We start from the raw sequence: 14,247 nt of genomic DNA, 5'->3' as shown, positions 1-14,247 counted from the left end.
TTTTCTCTTAAAATGAAGACGACAGTGAAGTAGGTGAGTAATGAACAAGTATTTAACATTGTAATGTTTATCTGGGTATGCATTTGTTTACTTGTGTGTTTTTAGTAGGAACATAAATTTGTGTAAAAGTAGTGCCCCTCAGCCAGGCCCCCTCAGCAGACGCTGCTGAGTACTACAACAAGTATTAACAACCATCAATAAGAGATATCCTCCAAAGGAATACTTGAGGATTTACACTGATGGATCACTTATGGACTTCAGCAGAGAAGTAGGAATCCACAGAGAACTATTTTCTCATTACATTTCACTTGTAAACAGCAGCACTTGAACAACTTCTCCTCCTCACATCACTGGCTTTTAAGAAGGCTGTCTTCCTAGTGGATTGAAAACCTGCAATTCAAGCTATTGCACCAAACAAACAACCTGTAACTCAGAGAAAAAAGAAGCATAGGATATAACAAATCTTCTTACAACAGTGTTCCAGTGGGGGTATACTCTCATGCTGACCTGCTGGCAAAGAAAGCAGCTGCACTTCAGATCACACAAACACCATCAAACTATAAGGCCATCAAGAGACTTGTAAAGTTTAAAACATGAGAAACAACAAAAGTAAATCAAGGAAAGAAGTGATAGCAAATATTTGTCTTAATAATGGTTAAGACTGTCTTGTAACTGATTTTCAGGGATCTAAATTTTGAATAGCAGTTCCTTCACAATTCGTACATAGTGAATTCTACAATGGACAAGGATCATCTTCTAATATGCCCAAAATTTGACTGCACCAGTGGATCAATGAAATAAATTCAAAATCTACCCTTAGATAATGAACAAACTTTAAAATCAATGCTCATTATGAAAGTGGATTACTGTTCACCTATAATTTTCAGTGTTCTGGATTTATTATGGAAGTGTAATTAGCAGAACACCAACGTTAGGGACACAAAGATGAGAAATACGCAATTACAGAGTATAACAAATGACCATCTTTCTCTCTGGTACTATTAGTCATGCTGACTCACCTGGCCTTTATCTGCAGCACTGCTTCCTCTTAACATCTGTTGATCCTGACATAACAACTGGGCCACCCACATGTTATCATCAGGATTCTGGATATATGTGTACCTTGGAATTCCAAGACCTGTTACAAGCAATGCACACAGTCATTACTCTGATAAAATACATTCTTAATTCAATAACATATAATAACATATTTAGAATCCATCATTTAACACACCGAACACAGTGCTCGAGTCATACTTGGACTACTAATTAGCTTCACTTTAATTTTTATTTATTTAGAAATACTTAAACTGGTATTTCATTACACATTTAACAATCTGCTAATGCTGCAAAGCACAAAAAATGTTAACACTCAAATATCCAGTGTCTTATTAGTTCTTTGAACTTTTTATAAAATCCACTCTTCTAGATTTAGAAACTGAAGACATTGCATTTTAGATTCTATGTGTTAACTTCATGTGTAAGAGTAATTTTAGAGCCAGAAGAACCAGGAAAACTAAATAGTGTCACATTATTAAAGGACATGTTTATAGTTTTGAAGCTGGGCTGAGTAGCTCAGGTGGTACAGCACTGGTCTTTTGAGCCCAACTTGCCAGGTTTCATCCTGACTCAGTCCAGTGGCATTTGAAGATGCTCAAATACGCCAGCTTTGTGTTGGTAGATTTACTGGACATAAAAACTCCTGCAGAACAAAATTTTGGCACCTCACCATTTCCAAAAACCATAAAAAAATTTAGTTAATAGGACATAAAATCAATAACATCATCATCATCATCATCATCATCATCATCGTTTTGCCTTCACTTCTAGCTTTACAAAACTAGCAGAAATTAATAAAGTATCAGCCATAAGAAAAGTCCATGCCCTTTTTGTGTTAAATAAGACAATTTAACTAGCGAGCAAAGAGGATACAAAGGTATTGTGAGTTCATTTTAGAAACTAGGAAAAAAATGGTCATCAGCCCTTCATAAATTAACACAGAATTTCACTGATAAACCAGCTTTCACCTTGAGTGAGGGAAGAAAAATCTAAAGAAAAAACACATTCAATACAGGTGCTGGAAGTTATTATGGTCCAGTAAAGAATTCTTCAAATTTGGCCCCTTAGTCCTTGCATGGAGCATGTCAGCACATTAGGTTATAAACGCACAGTAAGTCGTGAGAATCAGGGGAAGAGATCACGTTACAGATGATACTAACTGTTAACATTCAGTGCATTTTGCAAATCACCTCATATGATGCTTGTTATTCTAATAAATCTGAGCTAAGAAATCCCAACTCAATTGCAATAAGGGCATTTTCTGATCAGATCAAGATGTGAAAATGCACTTTAGCTGTCTATTAGCTTTGCAACAGCACCAGTCAAATGATCACTGAATCATTTATTTGGTATTATAGTCTAGTAAAATTGTCCTGAATATACGGGTTTGCTGAGCAAAAGGTCGGGTAGTTTTGATTTGTTTTTGGTATATTGTTAGTTGTAAAATACAAGTTTTTCGAACTTGGGGCGCCACCGTGTGCCCCTTGGCATTAAAAAAAGAGAGGAACACAATTCTGACCTTTTGTGCTTTTTCTCAAAATATCTCCTAAACAACTGGTCCAACAAAAAGCAGTACTCATTCATATTTGAAGTAGAGAAAATTTGCTGAAGTTTGAGCCCAAATTCAGCCATGTAGCATATGCAGTGTTTGAGATAGAAGCTTCCAAACAACTACGTTTTTATATACATATTAAAAAAAGTTGCCAAAGTTGTGATTTTTAGTCGAATTTTGTTAAATATCTCCTAAACTAAGGTGTTTAGAGCAAACATCACATTGGCCAGTTTTAAGGGTTGCTGTGCATAGAGCACAGTAGGGCGTTTCTACGGCTAATATCTGAAGACCAGTAGTTGTTCAAAGTTGACGTGTAATAAGCATTTTATGAATCAGGAGACAAACACCAAACAGGTAGGTGGTGTGTTCCACTTGGGACAATAATGATGGGGGTAGAACACTCACATGTGCACACAGATTCATTTACATTTCTATCACAATACAAAATAAGTGACTAGTGAATAACATGTGGACATGTACCCTTCTCGTATTGCTCAAGACAATTAAGGTATTGAAAATTTTGTGCAATCATTTTCTCAACACACACCATTCCCTGCAAATGATGTGTTGATATCAATAAGTAGGAATAGCAGATATTAACCTTTTCATTGCTGAGATAAATTCTCTTTTGTATAACCCCTGTAATGAATGAAAGAATAAGGGAGCAAGCTGGTGTGTACCCATCCCTGAATGAAAAAGTGACAAGGGCCCGTTTGAAATGGTTTGGCCATGTCAAACGAATGGACGATGGAAGGACAGCAAAACAATGGCTACACACAGTCTTGGCCGGAAAACGACCGGTAGGAAGACCTAGGAAGAGGTGGCTGGACCAAGTGAAAGAGGACATAGGAACAAGAGGAATCAGCTGGGATGTCGTCTTGAGAGAAGAGTGGTACATGGACAGACAGAAGCGGAGAGTGCTCGTAAACCACACCCGGGCAACTGGAGTGGAAAACTGATGATGATGAATTAACTTCAATACATAAAAGTCGGAAATAAGATGGCAAAAACCAGAGGGTTCTTGCCTGCTTGTCGTATATATTTATACTAAATGCGGAAGGTCCTAAACTGATTTTTCTAACACAAAATTAGCTATATGTTGCGCAGGAAATTCAAGGTTGTCCAACATAAAAGGCCAACAAATGAACAAAAATTGAACTAATAATTAAAAATAACAGTAAAAAGCTCAACTTACATGTTTTAGTGGCTACAGGTGGTCCTATCTGTCCACTTCCAAGCACCGATATATAACTAAAATGAAGATAATAACTTCAGGGGTGTCTAAAATGAGTAAAAATGTATCTAAATTTTACGGTAAAATATTATTCAAGATAAAACACTGAGAATGCATTAAAAATTCCTATACATCTTGGTTTGATATCAAAATAAAAAATGGTCCAGACCAGTTAATCAAGAGTTGTACAAAACTGGTAATTTTCATTATAATCGGTGTCATCACTATCATCATTATTCTTGAAATCACTAAAATCGAAATATTCATCTTCCGATTCTAACGTGGATAGCACTCTTACAACCTCGGATTCGGCAAGATCGCGCGCTTTACTGGCGGTCGACATACTGTAGCTTACTCATACCTGACGCGGGCCTCACTGCTAACTTGCACGCCGGGCATACCGCAGAGCAGCTCGTAAAGCAGAGTGTTGTATTTATCTCAATAACTCATGAATAAATCAACAGATTGTCATTTCGTAAGCTCCTATCTACTGCAGAGAGATGCGTCTATCCGCCCACAGAGTTTGAATGACTTCTTATGTCAACATTGGGAGTATTGCGTTGATAAAGTCAGAAGCATGTCACGCTCGCAATATTATGGGCGCTGCAGAGCAGCAGTCACTCTCCGCGCTCGCAATTGCGAGCGCAGCAAAGTAAAGGTTAACTGGCACTTGTCTTGCAAACAAGGTTTGGAAGGAATCTCCAGAATTGTTGGTAGTAACTTCAGAAATGTTCAATTCAAATGTAAAGATGAAGTAATCACACTTGCTTTAGTTACCAGCAGTGCTAATATTGGGAAAGAAATAAATTACTGTGGACCCACTAACACTCTTCCACAAAATTTACAATTTTTTTTTTGTTTGCTAGTTGCTTTACGTCGCACCGACACAGATAGGTCTTATGGCGACGATGGGACAGGAAAGGGCTAGGAGTGAGAAGGAAGCGGCCGTGGCCTTAATTTGCCTCGTGTGAAAATGGGAAATCACGGAATACCAAACAATCAGATGAAGACCTGAAAAGGATTTTCACATTTGAACTGTCACTTTTTCCTTCGCCATTGTTTAGGGAAGAAGGCATGCAAAAGGGAGCTAAATAGTCTTTATTTTCAGCATTCACACCAACTACAGATGCTGTCGAAGGAAAAAAGTAATTTTGTAGTGGCGGATGAAGTGGTTTGGCAGCAGAATTTTAATTTCGGGGGCATTGCTAAGAGTTATATAATATACATACAAAGTACACTACAGTTCAAACATTGCTGTAGTATTTGATGGACATCCTTCTGATGTGACGGGGAGGGGTACGAAAGGTGCTGAACGCATTCGACTGAAAACTCTTATTTATAGCATGAGATCCTATCCAATGAAGTCAGTCACATGTCCAGAAATTTCTCAAGAATATTTTTTTCAAATGAATGCAATAAAGTACATTTCGATGACATCCTGAAAAAGGTTCTGCAAGAAAAAAAATTAACAGTAAAACAGGCAATGCTAGTAGTTGAAACTGCTGTTTTTGCTGGATCTCAGTATGACAACATATTTGTCATTGGTGAAGACGTTCTTCTAATAGCAATAGCTCCGATGAAAGACAACTTGTTGTTCTTCAGAAATTGGGGAAAAGGGAGGATACCTGATGTGCTGTATACTCCACAAATTTATTTAAATACAAGTGTATCAGTTTTGTTCACTAACGCCTGTAGTGAGTGTGATATGACAAGTGCACTCTTCAGTCACAGGAAGACTACCGTTTGTACTCTTATAGAGAAAAAAAAACCAATGCCTGGAACAAAAAATGCAAGTATTCTTCAGTCGTGAAGCAACCACTGAAAACAAGTGGCTACAGCAGGTGAGGCTTTTCCAGTTCATTTATACGGAGGTAAACTCAGAACCTCTGTATCCGATCTCATTGAACTGCATTACCATCTGTTGACATAGACAGTAACAGGTTCATGTGCACCTGTTCCCTGGGAGAAGTTTGCAAAAATGTGCCTGACGTCTCTCTATTTGCGACAGCAATGAAGATGAAGACTACCCTCCAAAGTCCATAAATGAATGTTCAAACAATGATATGGAAATTTTTTATAATGAGCTGGATGATAAGGACAAGGAGCAGCAGACAGAGCTTGAAGAGGTTGAATCTGGCCCTCAAAATGGCAAACAATGTTTATATGTTCTGATCTATGTCTCACTACTGATGCCCTAGTTTTAACTTGTGGTATACAAACTTTGTACACATATTAAAAACTATTTTAATGTACTCTTATTGCTTCATGATATCCAAACATACAGTTCTAATGACAATAAATGTTGATTGAAAAATAAATTACACGTATAGAAATTGTATTTGTGTGGGTAATTTTTCATAGCCTTTAATCAAACAACTGCATATCTTGAAATATTGGTCACAGAAACGTCATGTGCTATGATAATGATAATCCACAGCCTGTTTCCAGTCATTCAAAATGGCCAGGAATGGAATGAGTTAACCCCCCCCATCTAGTGGCGAGGATAGGAATTGTGCCAGCTGCCGAAGCCTGTCGCACTCCTCTGGGGCAATGATTAATGACTGACAGATGAAATGAAATAATACCGGAGTGTTCCTGGAATGAAAGACAGGGAAAACCAGGGTACCCGTAGAAAAAACTGTTCTGCCTCCGCTTTGTCCAGCACAAATCTCACATCGAGTGACTGGGATTTGCACCACGGAACCCAGCGATCAAAAGCCGGTGCACTACCGCCCATACCATGAAGGCTCTTTTTGTGCTCTATGTACAGCAAATTTTCTCACCTTTAAAACTGGTCCACATGACATTTGCTAAAATCACCTTAGTTTAGGAGATATTTAAGAAAATTTGGCAAAAAATCACAACTTTAGCAACTTTTTGATAAAAACACAATTACTTGGAAGCATGTATCTCAATCATTACACAAGTTAAAGAGGTGAATTTGGGCTTAAACTTTAGCAAATTCTTTTCGCTTGGGTGTCGACAACAGATCAACAGCCACTGTTCAGCACTAACTCTCATGTGTTGAGCTCTGGTCGACACACGGTTTTGCATTGCATAACTACTCTGTGGAGTGCATTACGACTTCTATTTATTATTCAATGAGTGCTGCTATCTTCTGGGCACTGTGAGAACGGTTTCAGACAACTTCTTTTAGAATGCGAAGGTAATATTACTCTGTTTCCTTGGTTATGTATATGCTCAATGGAACGTGATCGCAGCCTGGCTTGATGGAGGATGAAATAATGGTGACAATTTCGACTGAATTTACGGATAATGACCATGGAAGTGATGAACTTTTCGAGGCTAGTGATGAAAGGGATGTTTCAGAAAGTGATCCGAGTTGTTATAATAATAATAATAATAATAATAATAATAATAATAATAATAATAATAATAATAATAATAATAATAATAATAATAATACCCGTGTGGGGATTTACCGGTTACCTCCATCGGGCTCGTTCCATTGGAATTGGGGAAGCTCGCTGGCTCTGCCGCCAGCAGAGTCAGAGGGTAGTAGGGAAATAAAATACCACTGTGAAAAAAAAACTGGTCCCTTGCCAGGATTACGGCGAAGACTGGTAAATGACCAGAAGCCAGAAAACATCTTGAGGCAACCTCTAGGGCTAACAACCCTAGTTGTAAAAGGATGGGTACCCGTCCAAAGCAAAGTCAAGTCAAAAAGCATGATGGCACAACATTTCAAGAAACATACCCCAGGGCGTAAGTCTTCGGATAAATCCCTCGTCGTGAACGCCACGGCGCACGAGTCTCGTTCGGATTCTGGGGGAGACTCGACATCATGCAAGAGACGAGTCGGAGCGTCTCAGTGTACCCCGAAGAGTCAAAAACTCAGGCCAAAATCCAAAACCTTTCTAGCAACTATCAACATAAATTCACTTACACAAACTGGCAAGCTGAAAACCCTCACCAAAGCTCTTCACGAAAATCAGATATCCATAATGGCCCTACAGGAAACAAGGTACCCAGATGAAGAGATTTTTGAATCCGCAGGCTACCGAATTTTCAAGAGCAAAGCGCAAAGAGGAATCCTCAATGGAGCTGTGATGCTTGGAACCGCGTTTGCTGTTAGAACCAAGATCCTTAAATCGGTTGCAAATTTCGAACCTGTGAATGACAGATTGTCTATACTCACAATTAAATGCGCGAACAATACGCCCTAGGTAACGCACATGCTCCTACAAACGATAAGAACAAGTCTGATCCAGACGAACTTGATAATTTCTGGGACCTACTGGATGAAAAATTAAACAAAATCCCCAAACACCAGGTCAAGCTTCTTTTGGGTGACTTCAATGTCCAACTAGGTCGTGAACAGAAGTACAAGAAAGTTATAGGAAATTACCCTGATCACAAAAGAACCAATCTCAGCGGCAAAAGACTGGTGTCCATTTGCGAAACTCACAACCTGCAGGTCATGTCGACCCACTTTCGCCATCTACCCAGAAAGCAAATGACTTGGCATTCTCCTGTCCAAGCTCTCGGAGAGTTCCAAATTGATCATGTTGCAATCTCCAGGAGAAACAGCACAGAGATTATGAATGTCAAGGTAAAGAAAGGCATCAATGTGGCCTCAGATCATTATATGTCTCTTATCAAATTGAAACCAATTCCCGCAAACACAAGGAAGACAACCAAACAGATCACATGCTTCGACAATGATAAACTTCAGCAAAGGGTCGAGGAGTTCCAGGAGAAGGCTACACCAAATGACTGTGACTTCAACAACGCTAAAAGTCTTCTTGTTGAGGCCGCCAAAGACGTTGCAGAAATCAAGAGAAGCAAAAAGCATGCCTGCTGGAATAGTACATGTGAATCAGTCCTCCAAGAAAGACTCAATGCGTGGAAACAGTACTACTCTACGAAATCAGAAAATGATTGGGAAACCTACAAAACCCAACGTGCCCAAGCAGCTAGGGTGTTCAGAACTGAGAAACGTAAATACGAAAAATCTCTCATTGAAAAGATAGAACAAAACTTTGGGAAGAATGAAAGCAGAGAGTACTATAGAGCCTTCATCGTCGCCATAAGACCTATCTGTGTCGGTGTGACATAAAGCAAGTAGCAAAAAAAAAAACAAGCCTTCAAACGCAAACTCACTGGCTATAAACCACCATCTCTATGCTTTGAGCGAAAGGACGGCACACTGGCGACATCAAATGAAGAAAATTGCAGCATTCTGGCAGATTCACTTCAAGAATTTACTTAATTGCTCTAAACCGCAAAGCGCCATTGAGACTAAAGAACCCTTACCCAGGTACCCAGATCAGTATTGATTGATTGATTGATTCAGTATTGATTGATTGAACATGGCAATTTACTGTTAATTAAGCGGTACTATGTCTTACTTCTTGCTTACCATTGAAAATACACCACCACCACATACAAATTCACCCATAAATGTTTCAAATACAAATTCACATAAATATTTACAATGCGATTTACAGTATTTGAAATGTATCTACCCCGTAATACTGAACTTGATGAGACTCATGAAATTCTAGGTGTAAGGCTCATTTCTAAAGATAATAGGCAACTTGATATATTTGGAGTGTACAGATCGGGAAAGGGTAGCACTGATACGGATTCGGAATTATTTGATAGGATAGTCAGCTATGTGGGAAACGACATGGAAAGAAATGTGATTGTAGCGGGAGATCTGAATTTGCCAGATGTAAATTGGGAAGGAAATGCGAACGACAGGAAGCATGACCAACAAATGGCAAATAAGTTAATATGGGAAGGACAGCTGATTCAGAAAGTGATGGAACCAACCAGAGGGAAAAATATCCTGGATGTGGTGCTGATAAAACCAGATGAGCTCTATAGGGAAGATGAAGTAATAGATGGTATTAGTGACCATGAAGCTGTTTTTGTGGTAGTTAAAAATAAATGCGGTAGAAAGGAACGTCTTAAAAGTAGGACTGTTAGGCAGTACCATATGGCTGATAAAGCAGGTATGAGGCAGTTTCTAAAAAGTAACTATGATCGGTGGAAAACGGTAAATAAAAATGTAAACAGACTCTGGGATGGGTTTAAAGAAATTGTTGAGGAATGCGAAAACAGGTTTGTACCTTTAAGGGTGGTAAGGAATGGTAAAGACCCACCTTATTATAATAGAGAAATAAAGAGACTAAGAAGGAGGTGCAGACTGGAAAGAAATAGAGTTAGAAATGGCTGTGGAAGTAAGGAGAAATTGAAGGAACTTACTAGAAAATTGAATCTAGCAAAGAAGGCAGCTAAGGATAACATGATGGCAAGCATAATTGGCAGTCATACAAATTTTAGTGAAAAATGGAAGGGTATGTATAGGTATTTTAAGGCAGAAACAGGTTCCAAGAAGGACATTCCAGGAATAATTAATGAACAAGGGGAGTGTGTATGTGAGGATCTTCAAAAGGCAGAGGTATTCAGTCAGCAGTATGTAAAGATTGTTGGTTACAAGGATAATGTCGAGATAGAGGAAGAGACTAAGGCCAAAGAAGTAATAAAATTTACATATGATAACAATGACATTTACAATAAGACACAAAAGTTGAAAACTAGAAAAGCGGCTGGAATTGATCAGATTTCTGGGGATATACTAAAGACAATGGGTTGGAATGTAGTACCATATCTGAAGTACTTATTTGATTATTGTTTGGTCGAAGGAGCTATACCAGATGAATGGAGAGTTGCTATAGTAGCCCCTGTGTATAAAGGAAAGGGTGATAGACATAAAGCTGAAAATTACAGGCCAGTAAGTTTGACATGCATTGTATGTAAGCTTTGGGAAGGCATTCTTTCTGATTATATTAGACATGTTTGTGAAATTAATAACTGGTTCGATAGAAGGCAATTCGGTTTTAGGAAAGGTTATTCCACTGAAGCTCAACTTGTAGGATTCCAGCAAGATATAGCAGATATCTTGGATTCTGGAGGTCAAATGGACTGTATCGCGATTGACATGTCTAAAGCATTTGATAGGGTGGATCATGGGAGACTACTGGCAAAAATGAATGCAATTGGACTAGACAAAAGAGTGACTGAATGGGTTGCTATATTTCTAGAAAATAGATCTCAGAGAGTTAGAGTAGGTGAAGCTTTGTCTGACCCTGTAATAGTTGAGAGGGGAGTTCCTCAGGGCAGTGTTATCGGACCTTTATGTTTTCTTATATATATAAATGATATGAGTAAAGGAGTGGAATCGGAGGTAAGGCTTTTTGCGGATGATGTTATTCTCTATAGAGTGATAAATAAGTTACAAGATTGTGAGCAACTGCAACGTGACCTCGAAAATGTTGTGAGATGGACAGCAGGCAATGGTATGTTGATAAACGGGGCTAAAAGTCAGGTTGTGAGTTTCACAAATAGGAAAAGTCCTCTCAGTTTTAATTACTGCGTTGATAGGGTGAAAGTTCCTTTTGGGGATCATTGTAAGTATCTAGGTGTTAATATAAGGAAAGATCTTCACTGGGGTAATCACATAAATGGGATTGTAAATAAAGGGTACCGATCTCTACACATGGTTATGAGGGTGTTTAGGGGTTGTAGTAAATACGTAAAGGAGAGTGCATATAAGTCTCTGGTAAGACCCCAACTAGAGTATGGTTCCAGTGTATGGGACCCTCACCAGGATTACCTGATTCAAGAACTGGAAAAAATCCAAAGAAAAGCAGCTCGATTTGTTCTGGGTGATTTCCGACAAAAGAGTAGCGTTACAAAAATGTTGCAATGTTTGGGTTGGGAAGAATTGAGAGAAAGAAGAAGAGCTGCTCGACTAAGTGGTATGTTACATGTTATAAACCTCATTTTAGGTCCGTATTGAAAATTTAACAGTTCAACAATGATAAAGGTGTTTTAATTTATTCCACCTATTCAATACTTATATTATCACGTATAGTTGTTACATAATTAAATTCTTAGTTACATGGGACATGTTTCGCCCTCAATTAAGGGCATCTTCAGCCTAAATACAATAATCAAAAATACAACTAAATTAAAAGTGGACGTTAAATACAATCATCAAAAATACAACTAAAATAAAAAGTGGAAGTTAAAAGTTTAGTCTGTTCTTAAAATTCAGAACAATAAAATTGTGAAAATTATAAAATAAAAAGATGCTAATGGAAAACTGTCTTATGATTAAACTATAATCTTGTCAGAGACTAAAACTTCTATTAAAATTCGAATTAAAACAGTTCATATAAAATATTGGAAAATCAAAGTGGTAGTAATAAAAAGCCAACGACATGAGGGCGTGTACACAAGCATAAACTTGATTGTCATGAATACAATCTTTTCAAGGCCGTTGATGAAATTCGTTGACATTTTCTGGCAAGGATTCAGCCATTTTATTACCTACCGGTGCTAACGGCCTCTTACAATTTTTCAATAGATGCTTCTGCCTTACTTACTACGAATTTCATCAACGGCCTTGAAAAGATTGTATTCATGACAATCAAGTTTATGCTTGTGTACACGCCCTCATGTCGTTGGCTTTTTATTACTACCACTTTGATTTACCAATATTTTATATGAACTGTTTTAATTCGAATTTTAATAGAAGTTTTAGTCTCTGACAAGATTATAGTTTAATCATAAGACAGTTTTCCATTAGCATCTTTTTATTTTATAATTTTCACAATTTTATTGTTCTGAATTTTAAGAACAGACTAAACTTTTAACTTCCACTTTTTATTTTAGTTGTATTTTTGATGATTGTATTTAACGTCCACTTTTAATTTAGTTGTATTTTTGATTATTGTATTTAGGCTGAAGATGCCCTTAATTGAGGGCGAAACATGTCCCATGTAACTAAGAATTTAATTATGTAACAACTATACGTGATAATATAAGTATTGAATAGGTGGAATAAATTAAAACACCTTTATCATTGTTGAACTAAGTGGTATGTTCCGAGCTGTCAGCGGAGAGATGGCGTGGAATGACATTAGTAGACGAATAGGTTTGAATGGCATTTATAAAAGTAGGAAAGATCACGATATGAAGATAAAGTTGGAATTCAAGAGGACAAACTGGGGCAAATATTCATTTATAGGAAGGGGAGTTAGGGATTGGAATAACTTACCAAGGGAGATGTTCAATAAATTTCCAATTTCTTTGAAATCATTTCGGAAAAGGCTAGGAAAGCAACAGATAGGGAATCTGCCACCTGGGCGACTGCCCTAAATGCAGATCAGTATTTATTGATTGATTGATTGATTGATTGATTCCAGACCACCCGACAGAGATGAAATCAAGCGCCACATTGCCCGTCTCAAAAATAACAAAGCGCCGGGGGAAGATTCAGTAGTAGCAGAACTATGGAAATATGCCCCAGAGGAATCACTCGATATCTTGCAAAAGCAAATAGAAGAAATTTGGAACAAGGAGACCCTACCCGAAGATTGGAAAATAGCTTTGATTCATCCATTACACAAAAAAGGCAGCATGAAGAACATCAACAACTACAGAGGAATATCTCTGCTACCCGTGACTTACAAATTTCTATCACTTGCCATCCTGGAGCGTTTGGAAGCACAAGTCGAACATCAAATAGGTGAATACCAACGAGGGTTCAGAAAAGGTCGCTCAACAGCTGAACAGATCCAAAATCTCAAAACGATCATCAGATATTGTACACTAAAGTCCAAGCAGTATGTGTCTGTCTTGGTGGACTTTAAGAAAGCATACGACTCCATTGACCGGGAAGTCCTGCTAAACATCTTAAATGAATTTGGAGTTGATTTGAAACTGCTGGCATTAATTAGAGCCACCCTGACCGATACAAAATCCAAAGTAAAGTTCCATGGATGTCTCTCGCATTCCTTTGACATCAAAACAGGAGTCCGACTAGGTGATGGGCTATCCCCAATACTCTTCAACTGTGTTCTTGAAAAGATCATCAGAACCTGGCGGGTGAGATTACAGGAAACCAACTACAGTCCATTGAGAATAGGAACCAAATCCAAGGGGATCGCAACAGACTGCTTAGCATTTGCCGATGATATTGCTGTTCTCTCAAACGACATAGAAACCGCTAGAGCTCAAGTTGAAATTTTAAAGGAAATTGCCGAACAAACTGGTTTGCAGATATCACTTGAGAAAACAGACGTAATGACTAACATCAAAGAGGCTCCACCAAAACTCCATACAAAATATGGGGACATCACCCGAGTAGACAAATTCAAATACCTGGGTGAGATCATCATGAAAAATGGACTGGACAAAGAAGCACTTCAGGAGCAAGTACACAAACTGGAAATAGCCTACCAAACATCCCGCACAATCTACAACAAAAAATGCCTTCCCAAAACACCAAGATACGTCACTATGAAACAGTTCTGAAGCCAGTAGTTCTATATGCAGCCTGTCTCTAAATGGCAACAAAGGACTC

The 14,247-nt window shown here is 38.2% G+C and overlaps 1 protein-coding gene across 1 annotated transcript in view; it reads right to left on the bottom strand.

Annotated features, from left to right (window-relative positions):
- Positions 1-14,247, bottom strand: part of pcm (pacman) — a 668,873-nt gene that overhangs the window by 89,397 nt on the left and 565,229 nt on the right. Inside the window, exon 30 of the mRNA XM_067150369.2 lies at positions 1,020-1,138. Coding sequence (XP_067006470.2) covers positions 1,020-1,138 — 119 coding nt within the window. The remainder of the gene's footprint in view (positions 1-1,019; positions 1,139-14,247) is intronic.

Source organism: Anabrus simplex, chromosome 6 (assembly GCF_040414725.1).
Source record: "Anabrus simplex isolate iqAnaSimp1 chromosome 6, ASM4041472v1, whole genome shotgun sequence".
NCBI classification, from domain to species: domain Eukaryota; kingdom Metazoa; phylum Arthropoda; class Insecta; order Orthoptera; family Tettigoniidae; genus Anabrus; species Anabrus simplex.
This window is presented reverse-complemented; position numbering and strand designations above follow the sequence as displayed.